Below are 25961 nucleotides of genomic sequence, written 5' to 3' on the forward strand. Positions count from 1 at the left end.
GCCAAGCTGCAGAGCACTAGACGCCATGGCCGACCCGTTGAGCAGTGGGAAGCCAGGCCGGAGGCCAGGGCAGGTAGGAGCTGTCGGGAGGTGGCCGTGAGCATCACCCTAGCCTGGCCCCTCAGGCCCAGCCCGACAAGAGTGCACCCAGGAGGCTCCATCCAGGGCCCGGAGCTGGGCTCCGGTGTGGGGCTGTTCCTTGAGGCAAGCAAGCCACCAGGCCAGACTTCGAACCCCCTGACCCTGGAGCCCGGAGCAGAGCCTCGGGCCAGTCTTGGAATTGGGAGACCGGGTTTGAGCTTCCCTGCAGGAAAGGTTTGGGCCCGAGGGGCGCGCATTTATCTGCCCGCGTTTCCGGAGCCCTTGTCCTTCCTCGCACTGTTCGCCTTTCGAAGATGGCGACCCAAGGTGGCCCTGCTCAAACAAAGCCTGCTTGCCAGTGTGCGCAGCATCCGTGCTTCGCAGAGAGAGGCCCCAGAAATGCACCTTGACCTTGGTAACCCACAGGATTACTGTTCCAGATTTAAAAAAAAAAAAAAAGGGTGGGGGGAGCGAAACCCGGGCCTGGTGACTTATGCCCACCATGCGTGCACTCGCAAGCCGAGGCAGGGGGATTACTATGAATTCAAGGCCTGCTCTGGGTTATAGTGTGAGACCCCGTCTACAAGACAAAACAAAACAGCGGGAACGCTGATGGCCTGGTTAAAGTTGTATAGAGGAACATTACTCACCCCATAAAGGGAAGCCGCCGGTGTTCTCTGTTGTTCACAGATCTTTCTGGACAAAGAGGAGGGGTCACTTATACCTAGATGAGTTTTGTTGAAACCCTTAGAAGTCTTTGACTACTTAATCTTCTGACCCCTTAGGAACAAGCTTCTGGAAACGGAATTATTTCGGTAGGTTGTTTAGCGACTTTTGGTCATTCTGAGCAAGGTGGTTTGTGCGCGCACGAAAGCTCTAAGGGAAAGTACTTCGATGGCGCAGGATTGAGCAAAGCGGCCCCCAAATGGAATTCTGAATAACGTGCCTGATTATCTAGAACACAAATAATTTTGTGGTCTGGCCCAGGAGAATGTGGAGCCCGCTCTGAGTCCTGTGATCCTCTGCGAGCACAGCGCCTTGTTTAGTCTCCAGCTAGAGCTAAATCCCTTGGTCCCTGGGAAACCGGAGGCCGGTGATTGCCCTCTGAGAGTTCAGGCCCAGGCAGCCGCTGCGTTGCTGCGGATTGCCAGCGCTGCTCCCCGTGATAAGAGTGACATAAATAACAACTCACTAAAATGTAGGAGTGGTTCGCGCTAAGCACTTCAGCACCTGCTGTTACTAATTAAGGGTTTAGACCGCCACCGACTGCAGATGGAAATCTAGCGCTTTAAAATGGTAGAGACTGCAGTGAGTGCCCTGAATAATGCCGCAGCCAGAAATGAGCCGGAGGAGATAAGGACATTGGTGATGATTCGAGTTATAAAACTGCCCATAATTAAAGGACGAGCGGCAGGGCGTTAATAAGCCACACCCCAAGAGAGCGTGGGATTTCATTTTCACTTCTTTTTTTTTTTTAATTTCCCAATGAATATGTATTAGTTAAAATGCACTAAGCAATTCGTACAGGAAAAAAAAAAAGGCTGTCAAATGAAATCTAGCCGATTGTGTTCTTAGGTGGAAATCCTAGACGTGTTTTAAAAGGCAGTTTTGCAAAGGAGACCATGCCAGAACTTTCCATTCTTTTCGTTATTGGCCTGTTGCCTGTGTTCAGATGTTACACCATCAACAAGATACTGAGTCAGCATTCAGATGTATGCTAATTGTACTGTATTTGCTAAATTTACATTACTGGATAAGCGGACTTGAGTGGCACGTCAAGTGCTTTGATCTGTGTGACATTGGCTGACACTCTGAGTATGTTGTGGCTCTGGTTTTGTAGGTCAGGAAAAGAAGCCTTTGGCAAGAGGGCCAGCCACATCTTTCTAGAACTGCTTTGTTTTGTACTGTGTGTGTCTCACTCAGCACATAGCATTTGCAGACCTCAGGCTCCTCCACAGAGCGTGGCTTCCCTTGCTGCTCCTTCCCTCACACCCCAAGGCTCCTCCCCATGTCTTTGTCCCTTACAGCTCTTGACTTTGCTCCACATGAATGATAGATTCTGGGGACTCTGGGAGGGAGGGGGCTGGGGGGAAATTCATGCGGTCAGAACATCAGGTGCCACCAAGGACAAGGCAGCTGCTTTTGTTCTCAGAGCCTGTGACTCACGCAGTGGGGACAACATTTTCCACTGCCTACCCTGAATGCACACCCCTGTAATTCTTTCCTAGCCTCTCAGCTTGAAATGACACTGTGTGTGTGTGTGTGTGTGTGTGTGTGTGTGTGTGTGTGTGTGTGTATGTGTGTGTGGTGTGTGTATTGTGCTCAGGTTTGGCGTTTAAGGAAATATAGATGTGTTTACTGTGCACGAGGGCCCTGGCGCTGTGAGCTTGCCCTTCGGGTACAGGTCGTGACTCTTTTACTTAGAACCAGTGTTGGTGCCTGGACCCAAGAGGCAGATTCTGGCTCTTGCCCTGAAGCCTTTGTTCTGTTGGCCCCACATCAGATGTTGGGAATGGGCTGGTAACCAAGGCTCCCGCTCTCTTCTGTATTCCAAGGGTTGTGAGCCCTGCTGTCTGCACCACGGAGAAGGTGTGGAAAGGCCTGTGCAGGGGACGCTTGGCTGTGCAGGGGCCTCCCAGCACTGCCTCTGCCCAGTAGGAGGGCTCCGTACATACCTTTGGGGGCAGTAATTATCAAGCCCAATTAAGCAGGAGCACAAAGCGGTGAGATGTTTGAGAAGACAAACAGAACTAAAATTCCTAATAGAAAATTTTACAAATTATCCCCAGCCCTGGCTCCCTGGCTTATACCTATTTTCAGTGTCATTATTCATACCACATTGCTTTATACTCAAATGGCTCAGTGAAAGAAAAATTACTATATTAAGGTAAAAGAAAAATTAGGGGGCTGGAGAGGTAGGCAGCGGCTTTGTTGGTAAAGTGCTTGCAGCTCAAACAGGAGAACTCAAGTTTGGCACCCGGTACCCACATAAACGCCAGATGCAGCAGCAGCAGCAGCAGCAGCAGCAGCAGCAGCATCCATCTGCTTGGCCAGAGGGCGTTGAGACAGGGAGATCCCTGGAGCTTGTTGGCCAGCCAGGCTAGTCCAGTGGCTGAACCCAAGTTCAGTGAGAGACTTTGCCACAAAACCTAAGATGGAGAGTGGCTGAGGAAGACACTTGACACCCACCCACCCACCACATGCACAGGTAGATACCACATACACATGCACCTTATACACACACATTCCAGATACACATACCACACACATCCAACACTATACCTTCACACACCACACCACATACACACCACGTAAGAGCATACAACGTATATATAACACACACACACACACACACAACATACGTACCACATAAACAGATTCCACCTAACACACCACATACATACAACATCACACATACACCTTATACACACACATTCCAGATACACATACCACACACATCCAACACTATACCTTCACACACCACACCACATACACACCACATAAGAGCATACAACGTATATATAACACACACACACACACACACACAACATACGTACCACATAAACAGATTCCACATACATACCACATCACGCATACACTCCACAGACACATTTATATAATCATTTTATGGTTACCCTATCTGTAGCAGATTATATTAGCATATTGGCAGTTGCTTCAACTAAACACATTATTTAAACAACAACAACAAAAAAAAACCAACAAAACCATAACCCTCTTGGAATCAATTCTCATAACCACTATCACTGTTATAGCAGCCTTCATCTTTGGGCAGGGGGTCTCAGGAAAGTGCTGGAATAGAATTAATCATGTGATGCAGTATTGTTGTCCAGCTCTAGTACTGACCTGACCTACGACTGACCTATGGTGTGGTTTTCAAATGAAGTGAAACCGATCACAAGGGCCTCTAGATTCACCCTGGGTCTCTATAGTTTCCAGGAGCTGAGACAGGAGGATTGAGTGTTTGAAACCAGCCTAGGGAACATACCAAGGCTGTGTCTCAAATAATTAACGAAATAATTATTTTTAAAGGAAAATGTTATGGTATGTTTTGAAAATGATAGGGTTCAAGGAAAACAGAAATATGTTTGGTAAGGTAGACTGATGTCAGTTTTCAAGCAACAGCAACACATTAAGGAGTGGACATTTTTCATCCTTTCTGATGTTGGTGGAGCAGGTGAGTGAGACTGGCCCCTGCCGGTGGATTGAACATAAAGACTTCCTCCACCTCCTCTGTTCTCAACTCCACAGCGGGAGGCACTTTTGAAATAATGAAGCCTCTAGCAAGTAAATAGCACTGGAGAAGAAAGGGGAGGGGCAAGTCTACATTAAAACCTAAGAAGACCCCCACCCCACCCCCAGTGCTGTGCGTGGTTCCGACACAGAAGCCTCTCTCAGAACCTAAAATCCACAGTCAGACAGCTAGAGGATGACAGGCTCAAATGTCCACTACAGAGAAGAGCGACAGCTTTGCCGACAGGGAGAGAGGAGATGCTGAGATGAAACGGATTAGCGAGGGACAGGAACAAAGGTCCACACCTGTGCGGAGGGCGATCCCCTGGTGTGGAAGCGGCTGCATGCGGAAACCCTGCACTTAGCTCGGTCATCTGACCGGAGTGAGGATGCTTTTAACTCTAGGCTAGGCCTGTGAACGGCTCTTACAGAAAATGAGCTGCACGTGGGACCGAGGCTCCCAGCGTGGGTAATTTCCAGTCCTCTGTGTGGCCAGGAACGGGCACAACCCCACCCTCGCTGCTCTTCAGTCTGTTTTCCATTTTCCTGCTCCCTAACACTGGACCCAAATCAGTTTCCGCTAAAGGAAGCCACCGCTGGGGACATTGACCGCTACTCAGTCCTCGGTTTGTAAGTTTCTCTAAGGAAAGCTTCCCGGATGTAGGCAGGTGCAGTCGTACAGGTGCGCAGCTTTACCCGGCACACATTGTGAGCCTGCTTTACTGTGAGTGTTGGGGTCCTCTCCCAGTTCACATCCTGACACCCCACCACAAGGTGTTGGCAGTAGGAGGGGGAGCTGTTCCGAGGTGATGAGGTCACTAGGGTACTTCTGCCATCAAGAATAAGATTAGTTCCTGTAAAAGAGGCCCAACGTTGACCCATCAGCCCTTGCGCCACGTGAAAGCACTCTGACTGAGATGTTCCTTTCTGTGAACCAGGAATCATGTCCTCACTTGACGCTGGATCTGCCAATACCTTAATCTTGGACTTTTCCAATCTCCAGAGTGACAAGGAAGAAATTAGTTTGTTCATAATCACCCTTGTTTTGGTACTCGTAAAAGAGCGAGCTGAAGGGGCCAGGACAAAGAGAATAGAAACACGTGTTTGAATTCTCATGTGCAGAGCTGGGGAGATAGCATGGTTGGTGAAGTGCAAACGTGCAAGCATTAGGCCCCTAGCCTCTGTGTGAAGACCAAGCATATCTGCTCCTCCCTTTGGGAAGAGACAGAGGGCCCCTGGAACTCACTGGTCAGCCACTTCCGGCAAATCTTTGAGCTCCAGATTCAATTAGAGACTCTGCCTCAAAAAGTAAGATGGAGAGAAACAGAGAAAGAAATCCCATGCAGACTTCTGCCGACCACCTGCAGGAAGACACATGTGCAATCACACGTGAACACATTGCAGGCGTGGCTGCATGGTCATGTAATTCTAGCCCTGGGGAAGTGGAGATATGGGGTTCCTGGCCAGCTAGCCTGTCATACTGAGAAAACTCCAAGCCCAGCAAGAGACCCGGTCCTGACAAAGAGGGTAGGCACTGCTGGAAAGTGACACTCAAGGTTGTCCTTGACCTACACACACACACACACACACACACACACACACACACACACACACACACACATATGCACACGCACCCACACAGACACATACACACACACATACACACACAAATACATGCACACATACACACACATATACATATACATATACACACATACACACACATACATACACAAGTCAAATTCTAATTTGTATCTTCAGAGAAGCTATCACTTTCTAAAAGTAACAGGTTATGAAAACACCAAAAATATAAAACCTTAAAAATTCACAATTAAATTCAGTACTTTTTAAAGGACTGTAGGCCGAGAAAGCAATCTAATCTATCACAGAGAAATGGATAAAAAGAATCACCCTGTGGTTTCTAACATGTCACAGAAGATTCCCGGGGAGAGAAAGAAAACAGAGAGAAAACGTGATCCCTGATTGAAGAAATACCATCCGTTTCCATAGCTAATAATAAATGCTTCTACTGAGATACTGTCAGGACACAGAATATAAAAAAAATACCATAAAGTCACCCAAAGAAAGGAAAGTCGCTTGGTGTTTTCGACAGCCACTCTGGATATCACAAGGTGATGGACCGTCATCTTCAAAATTCAGAGACACCGTGGTTTTTGACCTGGACCAGCTGGCGCTGACTTGTGAGAACGCAGTGACAGCGTTTTCAGGCTAGAAGAATCTCCTGAGCCCGTACTGAAATTCAATAAAATGGACCCCAGGAAGAAGCAGATAGGAGCCACCAGGAACAGTATGAATCAAAGAAATGGCCACAAAAACCATTACATGTAAATATTAATTATAAATAGAACAGGTAGAATGAAGTCTTAAATTCCAGGCATTCCCAGTGGAAAGGCATGGCGGATGCGGGAGAGGGTAATAGTCACGTGGAGGGTGCTGCCTTGTGTGCAGAGAGGCAAGGGTCCACCCGTCAACCTATGGTTTGCAATGTGGCCAAGGATGGCTATGGATGAGGCCCAACACACATCATAAACTCACTTAAAACATTATGAGGTGGTTTTGTATAATTGTTTTGCCTGCATGTATGTATGTGCGTCTGTGTGTACCTGGTACCTGTGATGGCTAGAAAAGGGCACCAGATCCCTTGGAACTGTCCTCAGCAACCGCTGTAAGCCATCACTAAGGGTGCAGGGAACGAATCTGGGTCCTCTGCGAGAGTAGCCAGGGTCCTTAAAACTACTGGGCCATCACTCTAGCAACAAATTTTTATTTGTTATCTGGAATGTGTTTTTAGCGAAATAAATAATGTGGGACTCACCAATTTGGCTTTCTCACAAAATACAGTTTCCAGCAAGTAAGTCCAATTAAGAAACTGGATCATAACCTTACCTGTTAGTGGAACAAGAGAGGTTTAGAGGGAAAACACACTCTCCAGGCCTTAGAGGGCAGGATCTTAACAAAGTAGCAAGATGCTGAGCCCAAGCCTAGCCCTGGCATGGGGTTGGGGGGCAATGAAGAACTTCCTGACCTCCAGTGTTCAGGGGCAGCTGCCAGCTCCCTGAGTTATTTCTCACTCATGTTTGTTATGTAGTAATTACATGTGACCTCTGCTTCCTTCCCTCTCTTTCAGGGGAAACTAGACCTTCTGCTGGTTGGAGATGCCACAAGGTACTTCCTGACTGGCTCTATACAGAAATTCTTTTCCAGCACCGCACACTTCACCCTGACCGTCAGCGATGTGAAGAAGGTAGCCTCGCTTTTGGCCGCAAACTCTTTCGACATCATCTTCTTGAAGGTGACTTCCACCTTAACCGCGGAGGAGCTGGAGGCTGTCAAGTCCATTCGGTAAAACTTTTCCAGTCTTGACTCTGTGTATTTAAAATCGCCATTCAAACCCGTTTCTTAAATCTGCAAGATACAATATATTGATATCATGGACATAAATTTTGTCCACTTTAAGTTTTAAAATGGAGCACATCTTCATGGGTAGGAGCTGTTTTCGTGGCCAGCTTGACATGCTATTGTAAGAACTCACATTTCAACCTGAGAAGGAATAGGTATGAGTGAAATTTATTTGGTTTATAATGCTGATGTTGGTCCCATCGATATGCTTTTTTAAAATAACTGTCATTTAAAATGGCACATCTTTTCCGAGTTTATTGAGAGTTATGGTGGATAGTAAAGCAAGCACCCCAAGCTCTGTGTGGAGTTGGCAGTGGCCAGAATCTATTTCTGGGGTGTGATGAGGCTCCTGGGATCTGACAGATCCTACCACCTCAGACATCCCCATTGCATCTTAGAGCTCTGTAAAAGCTCAGCTTCTTCAAGCCCGAGCTGCTTTCAGAGAAATGGAGTCCCTCGGAGGGAGAGTTACCTTTCTCCCTGCGGGATCACATGGGCTCTTGAACCACTCAGGATGTGTTTAAACAGGGTTAGGGCTGAACAGCTTGGTTCTCCCGTGGAAAGAGCGGATGGAGAAAGTGGGATCAAGATATCCCAGGACAGGCCCTTGTAGGCTAATGGAGAACTTTTGGGGACTCCCTTACGATGCCTGAGTGGGAATATGCAAATTACATTAGGGGACCAGACAGGCTGAGAGGCAGAAAGAAGACTAAGCCACTCAGTTACCTGTTAGTGGGAAACAGGAGATGGATGCCACTACCAGGCTACCTGGAGCACCTGGACTCTGCCCCTCCCTTTCACTAAAAGCATTTTTCTGCAAGGGGCTTGAACACAGACTGATTTGGGTATTCCTGGGAGACTCTGGAGCCAGCCTCCTAGAGATGCTTAGGAATAAGTCTATGATAAAATATGGAATATAGAGTAATATACATTCACTTTTACATACACTAACAGTATAATGCAGAGGTTCTTAGTTAGGTTTTTATTGCTATGATAAATACTATGATCAAAGCAACTTGGGGAGGAAAGGGTTTATTTCAGCTTCCTGATAGTAGTCCATTGTGCAGAGAAGTCAGGGCAGGCACTCAAGGTAGGATCTAGTAGCTTTGGAGGACTGCTGCTTACTGGCTTGCTCCCCATGGCTTGCTCAGCCTGCTTTTTTTTTTTTTTTTGTTTGTTTTTGTTTTGTTTTGTTTTGTTTTGTTTTTGTTTTTCGAGACAGGGTTTCTCTGTGTAGCTTTGCGCCTTTCCTGGAGCTCACTTGGTACCCCAGGCTGGCCTCGAACTCACAGAGATCCGCCTGCCTCCCAAGTGCTGGGATGAAAGGCGTGCACCACCACTGCCTGGCTGCTTTTTTATTCTACCCAGGACCACCTGTCCAGGGGGTGGCATCAGCCACAGTGGGCTGGGCCCTCCCACATCTATCATTAATCAAGAAAATGCCCTACAGTCTTGCCCTCAGGCCAGTCTAATGGATGCATGTTCTCAGTTGAGGCTCCCGCTTCCTGGATAATCCAAGCTTGTGAGCTGAAGAATCAGCTTTTGCTTAGCTGTCATACTGTACACATGAGTCTGAAAGACTAGACCAGTGAACTCCCAAGTTCTCAGGGCGGTTTTGATTGTTCTTGGTGTGACACCTTCCCTCTTCCAGAAAGCTCTGCTGCAGGTGGACTTTACAGCAAACCTGACATTGTTTAGTTCATCCTTTCGGTATTTTAGTAAATACTTGTCTAAGATTGGACTCAGTAAAAGCCACAGTACCAATAACACATCTATACATTTATAAATTCATAATTCTTTTTTGGTTTTTCAAGACAGGGTTTCTCTGTGTAGTCTTGGCTGTCCTGGAACTCATTCTGTTAACCTGACTGGCCTCAAACTCACAGAGCTCTGCCTGCCTTGGCCTCCTGAGTGCTGGGATTAAAGGCAGGTGCCACCACCACCTGGCTAAATTAATAATTCTTTAATGTTGAAATATCTAATCAATGTTCAGTGTTTTCTGCTTATTATTCTTAAAAAAACATGCTGATAAAAAGTCAAGTTTCAATTTTCTCTTCCTTGTATTCTTTGGGTTTTTTTGGTCATAAATTATATATATGTATCTTTTTTCAAACACACAAATATGTATTTTTTTTTTTAGTTTTATGCAACTTTCCCCAATCTGGATTTTGCTGATTTTCTTCTTTTTTAAAAAATTATTTAATTTTGATTAGTGTTTTGCCATGGGTGTTGGGTGCCCTCGAACTTGAGTTACAGACAGTTGTGAGCTGCCATGTGGGTGCTGGGAATTGAACCCAGGTCCTCTAGAAGAACAGTCAATTTTCTTAACCACTGAGCCATCTCTCCAGCCCTGATTTTATTCTTATAGTGGTCTTGAAATGTCTTTTTTAAAAAAAAAACCTTTTTTAAACTAATGAGAAATTTGAAAATACGGAGAAGGTTCAGATTATTTTCTTTAGTTAAGAAAGAGCAGTCCATCACACCACTCCTCATTGATTTGAGATGCTGAGTTAAAATTTTTTCCCATCATTGTGAATTCTCCAAGTTAAAGGCGTCTATAGTTTAGCTTCTAGGGAGTTAAACTCTTGAGTCTAATTTTCTTTGAATGATGATTTTGTTTCATTGTAACACTTTCCCCCCAGATCTGGCAAGAAGAAAAACACCCGTTTGCTGTTTGTTTTTATAAAACCTGAAAAATTTAAAGGTATGTATGTGACTTCCTGCTGTAGCATGTGTTTCGTTTTCAAACAGGAATTACAAGGTTGGTGTTAACTCCATTTCTTTAGGCTGTATTTCAGACTATGGAGTGGATATTAGTTTCCCTGAGCCACTGACCTTGGGAAAAATGGACATGGTGGTAGAGTACTGGAAAGCATATTTCACAGGTATGGGTGAGTTACAAATATACTTGCAAAGGTTTAAGAAATTCTTATTAAAATTCTATAAAAATGTTTGCACGTCTTTAAATTTGTTTTGTGCCCTTTATTTGTGGATTAACAATTTGCCATGTATTTTATGAGTATGTTTTTCAATCATAGTCAGGAAATAAGTGTAAATAAGGAGAAAAAATCTTTCCTTTATCTGCAAGAGAAGCTGAAATGTTCAGAAATTTCAAATGAGTTTCATGATAGCTGTGTGATGAAGGTTCTGTTGGTTTTTGTTTTTGTTCGAGAATGTTACTATGTTTCTTTTCATTTGGTAACCTGGGTGCTGCCATATCTTGGTTATTAAAATATAATTAACTAGGTTACTTCATTTCAGGGATGTTCAAAAACAGGAGCATTAACCTGGAATTTCGTAGTAACTCCTTTGCCAAACACTTGTGTAATTATTTACCTCTTGAAATGAATACAGGGTCATTCTTTGCCTTGGTTAGTTTTAGATCAAAGCATTAATGTCAATGCCTCAAGTAGACCTCTCCTTTGTAATCCCTTACCTATTGTATTGTGTATTGCAACACTTGAGCACTAATTAAATCAGCTTATCCTAAAAGGACAGCAGACAGCCTCCAAGTCCTGGAATTAATGTGTTTCAGTAACTATTTTTGCTTGCTGTAGGCTGGGACACTAGCTGAGAAATCATTCAAAATTAAGTTGTTATCAGATAGAGAGCATTGGTTAAGGGGTGAAGAGTTTTTGCTACATCATATAAGTAAACTCTGAAGACCTAAGATATGGTTTGATGGCTGTGTTAACAATACTGTGTAGAGTACTTGAAACTTGCTGAGAGTATCCGTTTTAAATGTTTTCAACACATGCACAAGAAAATAATTATGTAAGTTGATGAATACACTAACTTGATTGTGCTGTGTTTACAATGTATATGTTTATCAACTCTACATACTGCTAATATGCACACACACACACACACACACACACACACACACTTACAGTCACATCTCTGTACAGCTGGAAACTTAAAGTTAGTATTTTTTTTTGAAACACACTGAGGGTTATTATATATAAGGTCACATTCTAGAGTCAATATGTCTACCTTTTTATAGCGTTAATTTTCAGTGGTCAGTGTAGTGAGTTCAATTTGTAGCCCCTTTCCGCCTCCCTCAATCCCATCCCCTTCTAACCTCCCCTCCCCACCTGCAAATCCTAACCCTCTGGCTTCAGAGATCTTCCTGGGTCTGACTAGGCATGTGGTCACGGTCCCTTTGCAATCTGTTCCCGGTCCTCAGTGCAAACAGCAGCTGCTCATCACTGGCCCAGCACCTTTGATGGGCCACAGTCTTTCTCTGGTGGTTTTATCATTGCTCCAAGGACTGACAGCTGCAGATTCTTTTTCCCTTGAGGCTGTATCTTGACAGTGCAGTTGCTTGACATTTCTTTATAAATAGGAAGGTGATACATCGACTCGGTTGGAGGTGCTTTATAAAATATGTCACTAAGTGAAGAGGTTCTAACTGAAAAGAGGATGTGCTGGGGTGCCATGTCTGTAGCCTTTCCATGGTACTTTCTAATTGGAGTGGTTTCATGCTTCCTGGACTGAAATCTATCATTTGCTTTCTGTTTTAAAAAGCCTGCTCTGTAAAAAATCATTGGTAGTGATTTTAGGATTAAAATGATCCGCTTTCCAAACTTCCAACAGATGTGGAAGGCACTGAGAGGCTTCCAGAATGCGGACTACACCTCAAACTTCCAGCAAATGCGGAAAGCGCTGAGAGGCTTCCAGAACATAGTCTGCACCTCCAGACTTCCTGCAGTGAACTTGGGGAACACTTTTCTACTGATCTGTTTCTTCGGTTAGCTTCATTTTATTTTTCTCCTACTTTCCCATATTACAGATGTTTACCGTGTGTACATTTCCTTAAAGAACTTCACGATAGGACACTGACGGCCCTGGTGCTGAGAGTGATGCAGAAGGGGGGCGGGCGGATTCTTTCCTGGGAGACAGGAAGCATTCTCCTGTTTCAGATTCTAGAGTTGAGATCATGGTACACCTCACAAGAGGATCCAACTCAGTGAAAGAAAACACACTGATATTCAAATAAAATAACAGCAGACTCCTTTTTTCCCCCAAACACAAGTTTGAAACTCCAATATTTGAACAGACAAGCACAGCCTTACCTAGTCTGTCTACAGCACTTTCTCCCTGTTGTCTGTTTTGAACTCACAAACTCAGCGCTTCAGCTATTGAACGCCTGCGATTGGGAGAGTATGTTCTATGTCCTATGAAGGAAGCTCTCAGTGTCTGTACGGGGGAGTTTGGACAGGCCGCCTCAGTGTCTGCCTGTCTCTCTTCTGAGTGTTAGAACTGCCATTCAAACCCACCCCCCACAGGCAGTTGAACTTGGGGTCAGACTCTTCCTATGTTACTTACTTACCAGACTCTACCTAGTTTACTAAGCTCTGCATGTTTGGTAAAAACCGGCTTTTTGTGAATGTTGCCTCCCCCCCCCCACACTTTTTACACCAACGAGGTTTTTAATAGAGCTTAGCGCTTCCCAGAATAGACAAGTAGCCCATTGGGTATTCGCTGTAGCCCATGGATGCTGATGCTGATGAAAATTCCGAGTCCGGCACTTCTGGAATGTGTAGAGAATGCAGCCATCGACATTGGGAACAAGGAAGGGACTTGGCAGCCAGTTCAGTGTGGCAAACCCAAGATGATCTCACTGAAGTGGTGTATGGATAACAACAGTTGGTGAATCTTATTTAGCTGCTGAGCCTCTAAGAGCTTTATAGAAAGGTGACCCCCTGTTGTGGGGCATGAGGTGGGGAAGGGTGTTGTGAGGCTTCATGATCTGCCTATGTCCCATGAAAGTATTTTTCAGTGCCTACTAATTTTGAATTTTTCTTTATCCTCCATCCTAATCTTAACCACTGTTAATAATAGTAAAATTTCCAGGCAAGTTTCACCCTTTTGGATAAAGAAAATATGATTATAGGGCTAGGGAGGTAACTCAGTCAGTGAAGTACTCGTTGGCAAGCATGGGCACTTGAGCTGCAGACCCAGAATTCAAATACAAGCTTTGAGGCGTGGGAACTTTGAATCCCAGCGCTGGGGAGGTGGAAATGGGAGGCACCTAGCCTGGTGAGCTTCAGGACAGTGAGGGACCCTGCCTCCAAATCTGTGGTGAACAGCACCTGAGGAAAGACACCAAGGTGATCTCTGGCCTCTACATGCATGCATTCTTTCTGTCTCTCTGTCTCTGTCTCTCTCTGTCTGTCTCTCTTTCCTTCTCCCTCTCCCTCTCTCAATTTCCCTATCCCCCCACAAAGTGGGGTTATTTTTCAATTTCTAAAAAACAGTGTGAAGGGGGCCTATAGAGATGGCTCAGCTGTTAAGAGCACTGGCCACTTTTCTAGAGTGGTTCATTCCCTGCACCCACATGGTAGCTCACAACTGTCTCTGACTCTAGTTCCCGAGGTCTTATTCCCTCCTCTGGCATCTGTGGGCCCCAGGCACACATGTGTTACATGTCATACACATAAACATTAATAACATCGTGCAAAACCAGGAATTTCTAGAATCTAGACAGTAGAGTCAGAACAACGTCCATTAAATGAGAAAATTTAGAAGAGAAACTGACTTTGCTGATAACGCTGGCGTAGGACTTGTAAAGTTGCTCTGTTCTTTTCTCTGTAGTGAAATTTTTATTTCATGTGTATCTATTTGCTGCACCATGTCTGTACCACAGGCATGTAGTGCCCTCAGAGGCCAGAAGAGGGCATCAGATACCTCGGAACTGGAGTTACAGATGGTTCTGGACCACCGCATGGGTGCTGGAAATGGAACCTGTGTCCTTTGCTACAACATCCAGTGCTCCTAATCACTGAACCATCTCTCTAGCTCCATGTGCCTTAATATCTTAAGGGTAGATACAGTCATGTTCTTTGATTTACAGAGGGACTGTAAGACCCAGTACAAAGTATTGTAAGTAAAAACTGCATCCAATCTGACTGACATCGTAGCTTGCCCTGTAACATTCTCAGCACACTTAACTTTAGCCTGCAGTTGGGCGAGAGCCATGTAACTCAGTCTGATTTATAGCAGGTTGTGAGAAATAGACTGATGTTGCAATGCTTTTACGGCAGCATGAAGTTAAAAAAACAAACAAACAAAAAAACACTGTCAGTGGGTGACTGCTTGTAGCTTGGAATAGCCATAATCGATATGTCTTAATCCTGATTATATGTTATACTTAATCAGTGTATTTTAGAATTTTGACCGTTGGATTTTGAATGGTCAGATATTTTGAAATCTGAAAGGAAAGATTCAGTACTAAATGTGTCAGGTACAGAGATTTAATGTATTTCCCTGCCCCCTGCCCTTCTGGTTTGTATGAAGCAGGAGACGTAGTCTCCATCTGGTTACTGAATTGGCGTTCATTGTTGACAATTGCCTGATGATTTTCCTCTTTAATATGTGGCATGATTTTCACTTGCTTCTAGTTCTGGGCAGCTGAAAAATGACAGAGAACTTGTATTAAAGGCCCCACTGCCGGGTCCTGAGAGAAACAGAAAGACTTCTTTTGTTCATTCGAGCAAAGAGAAGCTGAGGAGGTGAGTATCAATGCAGGCTTTGGTTTCCTGGTGTTTTGGTTTTTTTTTTTTTGTTTTGTTTTGTTTTATAAAATCTTTATTGACAAATAATTCACATAGTATACAATTTGCCTTGTTTGCACAATTTGATAGACTTTAGTCCAGTATTCTCATAGGCCCATGACACCATCACTGCTTTCTATTTTAGAACATCGCTGTCTTCAATTTCATACACACATATAATGTATGGTGATTACATTCCACCTTATTTTTTTAAATGAACATAATATTTGCAGTTGCAACCATTTTTAAGTTCACAATTCAGTGGCATGAATTACATTCAAGATATTAATTACACTCATGATATTAATTACATTTCCTGGTTATTCCTTGACACAGAGGGATCACGCCCACAAGTTTCATCACTTTAACATTGCCAAAAGTCTAGATGAAACTGGTAAACATGGCCACTAAATATGTGTCACCCTTTCAGCTGTTTGGTCCCCAGAGTGACCAAACGGCCGAGTAGGCACCAGTGCCACAGTGTGATTGGAGAATAGTAAAATTCTAAGTGGCGGGAATAGAGATACTCGTCTGTAATTCTTCCGTTTCCTGTGCATTGAGATGTTTTCTTAATACACGGTGAAGCAAGGTGTAATGGCATTGTTCGTTATGGAAGTGACATGTATCTAGCAAAACTCCAGAAGAGGAGAATTGCTGTGCACAGTTCTGTCATCTGTAGATAATGATGGATGGCTTAATGTCTTTGTTTCTTGCTTTATTTAATGGCTAGGATTACATATCCCCCCCCCCCACCGCTTTCTTGAGGCTTGTAACATTGCAATTTGCTTAAGGCGTCCTCCTGTTTAACATGTTTAGGCCACTTTTCATATTTTCCCGAGAGGCTGCTTTGCACATGGAAACTTTGCTGTGTGTTTTATCTTTAGTTCTTTTGTAAGTGAAAGTTCTCTGTGGAGAGCCTCCCAATAATAGCGTCCGGTTATTGACTCCTTCCCACCCCACCAAAACGGTTCCTGAGACATCTCTGCTGAGCCCCAGAGCTCCTGAAGCCCTATAAAAATACCACTTACCACTGTGTGGTGGTGATGCAGGCCTTTAATCCCAGCACTCAGAAGGCAGAGGCAGGCGAATCTCTGTGAGTTCAAGGCCAGCCTGGGCTCCAGGACAGGCTCCAAAGCTACACAGAGAAACCCTGTCTCGAAAAACAAAAACAAAAAAATTACCACTTACCAACTTATTTTCAACCCCTGACTATTTATATGTCAAGCAAGATTTTTTTATTTTTGTTTAATTTTTCTTCTATTCTGAAATTAAGAGAAATTTAGGGACTTGCCTAAGGTTTCAGCTAGTCGCTCTGCACATGTCAAGGCCATAATTGGATAAAAACGAGTACTTGGGGGAAAATGGCAAGGGCTTGGGTTAATTCAATTAGATCTATTTTCCTCGTACATCTCCTTTTGGATGCTAGCCTGGCCAGTGTCTTTTGCACTTTAGCTCATCTGCTTAGAAAGCTGTCTTCTTGTTTTCCCTCAGCTCAGGCCACAGTGCGTGTGAAACTCACATGTCACAAGACACCAAATGATCTCTTGTTATGGTCCAAACCCAGATCCTGACTCTTCCTGGCCTGCTAGGCTTCTAGTGTGAACTGAAGAAGGATGTCTGTATAGCCTGTGATCCCCCCACCCCCCCGCAAGGATTCTACAGATCTTCAGGGGGGCTGGGAGGGGTGTGCTTTGCACTGTCTGGGCACCCAGGGCACCACAGCTGGGGGTCTGGTCGAGGAAGCTGGGGCTGCCATGGCACAGACTCTGTACTTTGGCAGATGTTCATCTTGTGCAGCATGTGAGTGGGGACCCTAGAGGTTGTGATTTCAGGAGCTGTGAGGGCTGCTGCCCTGTGGGGACATGGCCTTCCCCTGAAACAGGGACCAGATGAAGATGGGAACAGTCCATTTTCACAAAAACCCGGGGAGAAGAGTTGTTTATCCTTGTGAACAAAGAAGAAAGTGAGACTAATGCTTCTTATTTCCTCACAATCGTTGGAACAGAGAGCGCATCAAGTTTTGCTGCGAGCAGCTGCGTACTCTCCTGCCGTATGTCAAGGGGAGGAAGAGCGATGTGGCTTCAGTTATTGAAGCGACCGTTGATTATATGAAGTATGTCCGGGAGAATCTCTCTCCGGCCATCATGGCCCAGGTATTCAATTTCTAAAGTCCCACTCAGCGATGCTTCCATGCCCCAATGTTTAATTTTCTTTTTGTAACTGCAAATGCATGTGTTGGTAAGTCTGGTTTTCTATGTGCATCTTTGTCCTTGTTTAGATTACAGAATCCCTCCAGAGCAATAAAAGGTTCTCGAAGAGACAAGTGCCCATCGAGCTGTTTGTTCCACGTGCAGCCACACCACAGAGGTACGGCCAGGACTGTGGGAATCCTTAGACTGTGTTTTCTTCCTTCCTTGTTTGCGCCGGATGCATGGACAGGAACTGAAAGCACAATGAGAGCCCAGGTTAAGGATCTGCGAGTGTCTCCCACTGCCCATACTAATCATTTCATTACCGCAAAACACACATAGAATATTCCCAGCTGTGGTCCTTGTTACCCCTGAGAACTTTAAAATAGAGCTTTGAGACTGCTTGTCCAGCAGGGGAAGGATGGAGTCTAGAATCCTCTGGCAGAGGTGGAGGGCTGTGGAGCATTTAAAACCAGTTAGTAGGCAGTCCTTAAGCTCGCTGATTCAAAATATGACATGCCAAGTGATGACTTCCTTACTCAAACTTAGGAGTCCTGCAAGCAAAGAGAAACCAAAAAAGACCCTTGAAGAATCATTAAAAGGCCTGAATACCTCTTTGTTCTATTTAAGTAATTTATAGCTGAGGCTCTGTCAGGGTTTTTCAGATCTTGACTAATAGGAAAGCCTTTGAAGAGCTGGGGAGACAGAACAGAGCTCAGTGGCTAAGAACCCTGGCTGCTCTTGTGGAGGACCTGGGTTCATTTCCCAGCAGTCACATGGCGGCTCACAATCCGATCTAACTCCAGTTTCATAGGATCTGATGTCCTCTTCTAATCTCTGCAGGGACTGCATCTGTGTGGTACACATACACACATGCAGGAAAACACTCATACATATAAACAAGTAAGTTATTTACTTATTATATATGCAGTGTTGTGCCTGCATGTATACCTGTGTGCCAGAAGAGGGCACCAGATCTCATTGTAGACGGTTGTGAGCCACCTTGTGGTTACCGGGTGAGCTCAAGACCTCTGCAAGAGCAGCCAGTGCTCTTAACCTCCAGGCCATCTCTCCAGCCCCACCAATACATTTTTTAGAACACAATTTAGAAAAACCTTTGAACTCAGCGCTGTTCACGCTGTCTTCCCGGAGAGACTGCACAAAGTGAATCCTTCTTGTCTTTCCAGGGACAGTGGTGTGCTGACAAGCGCTTACTCATCTGTGAGGGAGATCCAGCTCCTGGCTGACCAGTGCCTGACTGTGTATTCCAGGCCTGCTGCGGAAGGGCCCTTGGAGGAAGCTGTAAGAGGTGAGCTATGCCTACCCCTGTGCAGCTCACAGAGCACATGGGCCTGAAGGGAGGCTCTGCCGCCCCTGGGTCCCCTGGAGTCCCCATTCATTTCCTGCTGTAACTGGGTGCTTAAGTGGAGCTGAAATATCGCACAATGAGTCCTGACTTCATCCTGAAGTATTTAAACCGAGTCCTGTTCCCTTTGTGTCGCTGTGGGAGAATCCCTGACAGAACAAGCCCAGGAAGGAAATGTTGAACTCCCAGTTCCAGAGGATTCCGTCTGTGATAACTAGGACAGGCAGGGCAGCATTCACACCATAGGACATCACAAAGTGGGGATTAGGAATCAGGATCAGTTCCAACAGTTCCCCAGTTCCAACGAGCTGCATTCCAGCTTCTAAAGGTTTCACAGCCCCACAGAACAGTGCCACCAGCCAGGGAACACGTTTTCAAAATGAGACTGGGGGGCCATTTCAGATTCAACCACAAGAGTTAACTTAGGGGCAGAAGCACTGGCTACTCTCCTGAGTTCAGTTCCCAGCACCCGCATGTCAGCTCACAACTGCCTGTACCTCCGATTTCAGGGGGCCCACTGCCCTTTCTGGGCTCTGCAGGCACTGCATGCATGTGATAAACATGCATAAATGTATGCAAACACTCATACACATAAAATAAAAAAAATATAAACTGCCTCAAAATTGACCATAATTGCCAGAAAGTGTATCTTGCTATTAGATGATAAGTATATTGATGAATTTATTTCTTATAGAAATGAAATCTAAAATGAAGCATAGTTTTCTCTTGGTACCCACAGAGGATTGGTTCTAAGTCCCTCAGCTGACACCAGATCTTCAGAGTCTCAAGTGCCTTCTATAAAATGGAATATCATTTGCATCCTCCTGCTTACTTGAAATCTTTGGTGGATTGGATGACACCCGATACAATGTAAATTCACACAAATAGTTGTTACATTGTATTGTTTAAAGAACAAAGTCTGTCTATGTCTTCTATAGACTCACTGTTGTTGATTTTTTTTTTTTTAATATTTTCAATCCATGGTTGAAATGCCAGCTCAAGGATATAGAGGACTGAGTGTGCTCATATGAATCCAGTGCTGGCTTTGTACTGAGCATTTAGAATGTTAATTTATTTACTTCTTTCAAGTCTTTGTTTAAAGGTCACCTAGTCTGAGTCCTCAACCACCTAGTTAAAGCTCCTCATTCCTGCCTGCTGCACACATTACAGGACACCCTTACCCACTGTCTCGGTTGGATTTGACTTCTTGGTACTCTTTGCCTGCTAATGCCCTTCATTCCTATGTATTGGTGAAATTATTAAGGCCACTCCATGTAGTTAAAAGGGAGGTTTATTAGTGGCGTAACTTACAAATGAAGGAATAGGTAGGTTACAGGGTCTGGGGAAGATGTAGCGCAGTCCAGCAGTGTTCTCGGGAGAACTCTGCTTGGTCTACCTCTAGCGTCCAGGGTCCAGGAACCAAGAGCGCAAGGATCTCGGGTCTTCAGGGTCCTCTCTTGGCCCCGCCTTATAGGCATGACAGTTACCGAAGCCTCAGTAGGGGTTGGAACTTCCAGATCAAAGCTGGAATGGCTACCCACTACACCTATGCTTTGTTTTTTGGCTGTCTTCTCCTGTTATTATGCCAGCCCCACAAAGGCAGAGGGTTTTCCCTCCTGTTTTATTCATTGCTATATTTTTAGTGCCTAGAGCAGTGGTGGTCAAGAAATACATAGACTACAGATACCCATGTGGACACATGCAACCCTCCTTCCAGAGGCGTTTCTGTTATATTTCTGTGCAAGCCCAGGCATCCCCACATAGCTACGGGAATAGGATGGGAAGGAACAGAGCCAAAGCCAAAGAGGGCGAGTGTGTGACCTTTGGTGTCCCTGGAGGCTGCTTCCCATGGAGGAGACAGTAAAGTGGAATCTAGACTGAGTGGCTGGCACTGAGTGACAGGGATGCCTCTCTCCTCAGCTTCCAGTCTTTCATGAGTCTTCCGATTGCTTCCTCTAAGGAACTGTGCTGTCAAAGCATCCCGCTGTGCTGGGAACATCCTTGGCCATCACTCTGCCCACTAATTGCAAGCCTGAGCTCTGGTACTCTGCTTGGCATCCCTGCCTCAGAGATGGGGAAACTCGGATAGAGGAGATGCAGTAGTTGTTCGTGTGGCTCTTGGAACTCCGTGGCAGATAGGATCACAGAAGCAAACTGGTCTACCCAGTGTGTTCAAGTGCAGGACAGATGCACCACATACAAGTTTAGGGGATCAGGGGAGCTCTGGGACAAATAGGCTCCTACAGCTGTGTCTAAAGACATGAGAAGGGGCCAAAGAGAACACAGTCCCCCACTTGGTCCTGAAGCCAAGGAAAGAATACAGATCACTTCTGTGGTCTCTTCAGGCCTTTCTCTTGACCTGGGGAGAAGGGAGGAAAATAGGGAGAAAAAAAAGTCACCCCAAGCAGCAGTAAGTGCCTGTGGCTCAGTGTCACATGGGATGATTAAAGTGATCCAGATTAGGTCAGATAGGCGAGGCTATACCCAATGCCTGTTAAGGATATATCATTGCACACAATACTGTTTATGTAAAAACAACGCCTGTTATGTATCTTCACATACAACGCTGTTCTGTTAAAACAAAACAAAACATGTTGATGGCTACAAGTTCAGGCTTTTCTGTGCTTGAGTATGTTGTGGAATCCCATCACCCAGAGAGACCACGCTGGGAAAGACACAGCTATACTAGAACTGTGGACTTATGGGATATGCAAACCCGAAGAGATCTGGAAGGTCAATGAGTCAGGAACCCTCAATTTAGTCACTGCCTATTTGAAAAATAACTGACCATACGCATTACTGTTTAATTATATTTAGAGGGGGTCGTTGTTAGCATTCTGAACCTGCCCTTGGGACCACCCAGTGTCCTGACATCGTTTTATGTAAAAGCCTCGAAGAGAAACCCCTCCCTTCCCCATACCCCTTCCTTCCTCCCCCGCCACGAGGGGCACACACCTCCGCTTTCCCTCCTTTCTCTCTTTCCCTATCATTCTCTCTATCTTTCTATTAAGAAATCCTCTCTCCACGAGGATGCAGTGCCTGGGGTGTGAGTGACTTTCCATGCACTGGCCGGGGCCACTGCATCTGCATGGCATGTTTCCATGACTCGCAGGACACCTTGGCCCACCAGCCAGGGCCTCCGAGTGCCATATCCTTAGAGTCCTGAGTGTGCTGAAGACTCAGCTCAGGACCTCTACAAGAGTGGGGTGTGTTCTTAACCACTGAGCCATCTCTCCAGCCCTGGAGATTATTTTGAAAACATTATGTGTTTTAAGAATCTTCGTCTTCTAGCTGCTGCGTAGAACTAAACTATAACTGTGATGGCCTAACCCACTTCAGTCCTAAGAAAGAGATCAGCCAAACCTTCCTTTGGGACTGGATGTAGTTTGGATTTGTTTGTGTTCTTTTGCTTTTCTCACATCCTTCCTGGCCTTATAGGAATGGAGTTAGGGTTTCTATTGCTGTGGTAAAAGACCATGCCCCAAATCAGTGTTCGGAGGAAAGGGTTTATTTCATCTTACAGCTCTACAGTTCATTATCGGGTGAAGTCAAAGCAAGAGCCCAGTGCAGGGACTTGAAGACAGGAACTGAAGCAGAGGACACTGTTTATTGGCTTTTCAGCTTGCTTTTTCATAAACCCAGGACTGCCAGCCAGCCCTGGGGCAGCACTACCCACAGTGGGCTGCGCCCTCCCATGTCAATCAAGAAAATATATTGTGGACTTACCAGCCTTTTGAAAGAATTTTCTTTATTATCTCTCTTCCCAAATGACTCCAGCTTGTGTCAAGTTAACATAAAACTAACCAGGACAGATGGTCAGTTTGGTTACAGTGGTAGACATACACACCACATAACACACACACACACACACACACACACACACACACACACACACACACACACACACCAAAAGGCACAGAGATCTGCCTGTCTTCTAAGATCTCTTGTGATACACGAATGTAAACACACCACGGTCATGTTACGTTAAATGTCCTTCCAGGAATGGCACTCTATTTTTCCATCAGTGTCTAAGTGTAAAAGCTGTCCACCTGTGTGATGTGGGGAAGGGATACCAGGACCATGTCTTTCACACGCTGTCGTTCAGAGTCACAGAACTGAGCCCAGTGTTCACAGACACCTGCTTCCTTTCTTGTTGCAGGCCAGTTAAGCTCTGTTCCGGAGAGCTCTGTTGAGGATCTCTCTAAAACTCGAGTCTCCAGTGCAGCACTCTCGCTTAATTCCTGCCATGCCGTCACATACTGTCCCGGGGCTGTCCTTCCCCGTGATTCGGCTGCCAGAACAAATCAGAACATTTCCATTTATTTACCGTCCGCTGTGCCCAGTGTCTCCAACTTCCTTCCTCAGCACTGCAGTTCCGTGCTTTGCCAAACACAGGCAGCTGGTCCCAGTTACCTGGTAAGTGTTCTGGGGTCTGTGAGCCAGACTGGATCCTCGCCAGCTGGTAGCTGCATGTGGCCGTTAGTGGCCTGGCCTCAAAGCTCATAGTCTGCACCCCAGGAGCTGTGCCAATGTCTCAGTCACTCGGTCTGGATGGGGTAATTGCTGCAGTTACCCAGGCCCTTGGTCTCCATGCTGCAGGCCTGGTATCTGGAGGTCTAGTGTCGTGAATCTGGGTATGGCCTAGCTAGACTAGCATTAGGTGACCAAGTGGAATCCATCTCTTCTGGATCTGGTTGTCCCTCCCTGCCCCCCTCAGAGTTCTTAAGATACTACAGCCCATTCCTCTATCTTCATTCTCAGCTGACCCCAAAACTGCTTCTGTTGTCTCAGTTGCAGTGGTTACCCTCACTATATGGAAATCCATCCCTCATTCACCATTAGGCTTAGTTCAGACACCAGTTTTTATACAGCAGTCCTTGGGTACCCTCATGCTCTGGCATGTGCTTACTGGCACTTTTGGGAATGTAATGTCCAGAGACACGATGCTCACACTCATGAAATGTCTTGGGGATACAGCCAGAGAAGCAGGTAGCTGCGATATGGGTTGGAGCATGTAGGAAGAGAACATATAGTTAAGTCAGTTACTGCTGACCCCTGGAGAGGTACTTACTGTCTAAGCCAAGATCCAGAGACAAAGAATTAGCCACACAGGGGGTCTTGAGTCAGAGATGAGCAAGGGAAGAGTGTTCCAGGTGGATGGATCAGCATAAACAGTGAAGTCTTTTGTGGAGACCTTAACTGAGTCATATATTCTGTGTACTTAAAAGCCATGGTCTAATGATACCTAATACAACCCTTCTAAGCAGAGTGGTGTCATCTCTATGTGACATCTATGAAACAGGAATAATAGTGACAGTCCCAAGATGCACTTGTGAGAAAGACATCTCAAAAGGAATTACAGAGAAAACTTAAAATATGAGGGTATCACAGATTTAATAGTGCCAGTAATGGTCAGAATAGGAAGGCCAAGACAAGTTAAAGATGATGCAACAGTCCTGATGGATGGATGGATGGATGGATGGATGGATGGATGGATGGATGACTGGCTGATATGAGATCCTGCCTTATTGTCTGCTCTGATCTTGAACTCTTAGGCTCAAGTGATCCTTCTGCTTAAACCACCCCAAAATATTGGCAACTACAGGCTCACACCCTGAACCTGACACATTGGCAACTACAGGCTCACACCTTGAACCTGACACATTGAGACCTATAGGCTCACACCCTGAACCTGACACATTGGGAACTACAGACTCACACCCTGAACCTGACTCATTGAGACCTATAGGCTCACACACCTGATTAGTTTTTAGTTGTTGAGACATGTAATTACTGTGTATGTTTTTGCAGTAGAATTTTCATAAGAAAATAATTATTTTTGTTGTATTTTATTTTGCTTTGATTTTCAAAGGTGTGTGTGTGTGTGTGTGTGTGTGTGTGTGCATGTGGAAGTCAGAGGACAGCTTTTCTTGCTTCTCACTTCTTCCTTGTTGAGGCAGTCTCCCTTGTCTCTGCTACAGTGCACTCCAGGCCAGGAGCTTCCGGCCGGCTCTCTCACTCCCTCATCCGGCATCTTCCGTGGGCTCCAAGACTCAGACTCAGATCGTCAGGCTTCTCAGCAGCCGCTTGGGCCTGATGAGTCGTTCCCCCAGCCTCAAGAAAACAATTACTTTTAAGAGAATAAATATTGGAAAACCCGTAGGTTTAGATGCCTGAAGACCCCAGTTGGCTTTATAAACTACTTCGTGATACAGAAATGCATTGTGACTGTGAGTAAGAATGAGCTAGCCTTCAGCTAAAGGGGATGTCGCCCTCCTTTGCGGCGACAGTTTGGGACACATTGACAATCCATGTTTGAGGCTCATAGTCTAGACCATGTGCTGGGCTCGGTTGTTCAGTTCAGGAAGAAGGGACAAAGAAAGATCTTTTGAAAGCTGCTGACTCTGCCTTCTGATGAATGTGCTAGAATCTTCCAAAGATGCATAGAAAGACAGTGAATGACACTGACAGCCTTGTGTCTCAGGCATCTTCATCCATGCTGGGACTTCCTGGCCAGAGAGCTATAAGCAGCAGTAGCCCGAGTGACCCCACACTCACTTGTTCTACCAAAAACTATTGTTCCCTTTGTGAAAAATCATACCACCAAGAAGACCATGCGGGTGTGAACAGCTAAGACCAGGAAGGCGTGTTGATGCCCCCAGGCCACCAAGCACAGATCTTGCAGCCTGCTTATTTCTGTCACTGATTTCTAGTTGCTGTCTTGTCTAGATTTGGCATTTTAAAGAGCCCCCTTTTCATTCATTGCCCGAACTAAAATATCCAGGGGCGTTGGGAGCAGTGTCTGCTTTTCCGGTTGGTGACTGAATAAGTTAATATGCTTTTGGTTGCATTTTGCAACCATGTGAGTGGAATGGGGAGCTAAGAGGGGCACTTTCCTTGCTGGATCTTTAGTTACAGACCCACAGATCTCCACTTTGTCCTTTCTTCCTACGGGGTGTTAGAGCAACTGTTGGGAACGGGGATGGGTGTGGTTGTTTTATATTTCATTGAAATGTTCTTACACAAAAGTTTTATTGTTAAAGTGTCCAGGTTTACCCTGTAATCCATTGTTTTGTTCAATAAAATGTTTTCTCTTTT

The 25961-nt window shown here is 45.3% G+C and overlaps 1 protein-coding gene across 1 annotated transcript; it reads left to right on the forward strand.

The window, feature by feature from the left end:
* Sohlh2 (spermatogenesis and oogenesis specific basic helix-loop-helix 2) lies at positions 1 to 25961 on the forward strand. Its single transcript, XM_042279065.2, has 11 exons — positions 1 to 73; positions 7481 to 7695; positions 10395 to 10456; positions 10539 to 10637; positions 12349 to 12502; positions 15156 to 15266; positions 17314 to 17461; positions 17587 to 17675; positions 18685 to 18806; positions 23023 to 23279; positions 24845 to 25961. Exons 1-11 carry the CDS (start codon positions 26 to 28, stop codon positions 24998 to 25000), a joined length of 1461 nt encoding a protein of 486 aa, XP_042134999.1. The 5' UTR covers positions 1 to 25; the 3' UTR covers positions 25001 to 25961.

This window comes from Peromyscus maniculatus, chromosome 6 (genome assembly GCF_049852395.1).
Source record: "Peromyscus maniculatus bairdii isolate BWxNUB_F1_BW_parent chromosome 6, HU_Pman_BW_mat_3.1, whole genome shotgun sequence".
Taxonomy (NCBI): domain Eukaryota; kingdom Metazoa; phylum Chordata; class Mammalia; order Rodentia; family Cricetidae; genus Peromyscus; species Peromyscus maniculatus.

Bases quoted from the DNA above. Each gene is read 5' to 3' on its own strand.
- Sohlh2 (XM_042279065.2), top strand. From the start codon at position 26: ATGGCCGACCCGTTGAGCAGTGGGAAGCCAGGCCGGAGGCCAGGGCAG. The intron at 12,503-15,155 runs GTTAGCTTCATT...ACTTGCTTCTAG, and splicing joins TCTACTGATCTGTTTCTTCG to TTCTGGGCAGCTGAAAAATG. The intron at 23,280-24,844 runs GTAAGTGTTCTG...TCTCTGCTACAG, and splicing joins CAGCTGGTCCCAGTTACCTG to TGCACTCCAGGCCAGGAGCT.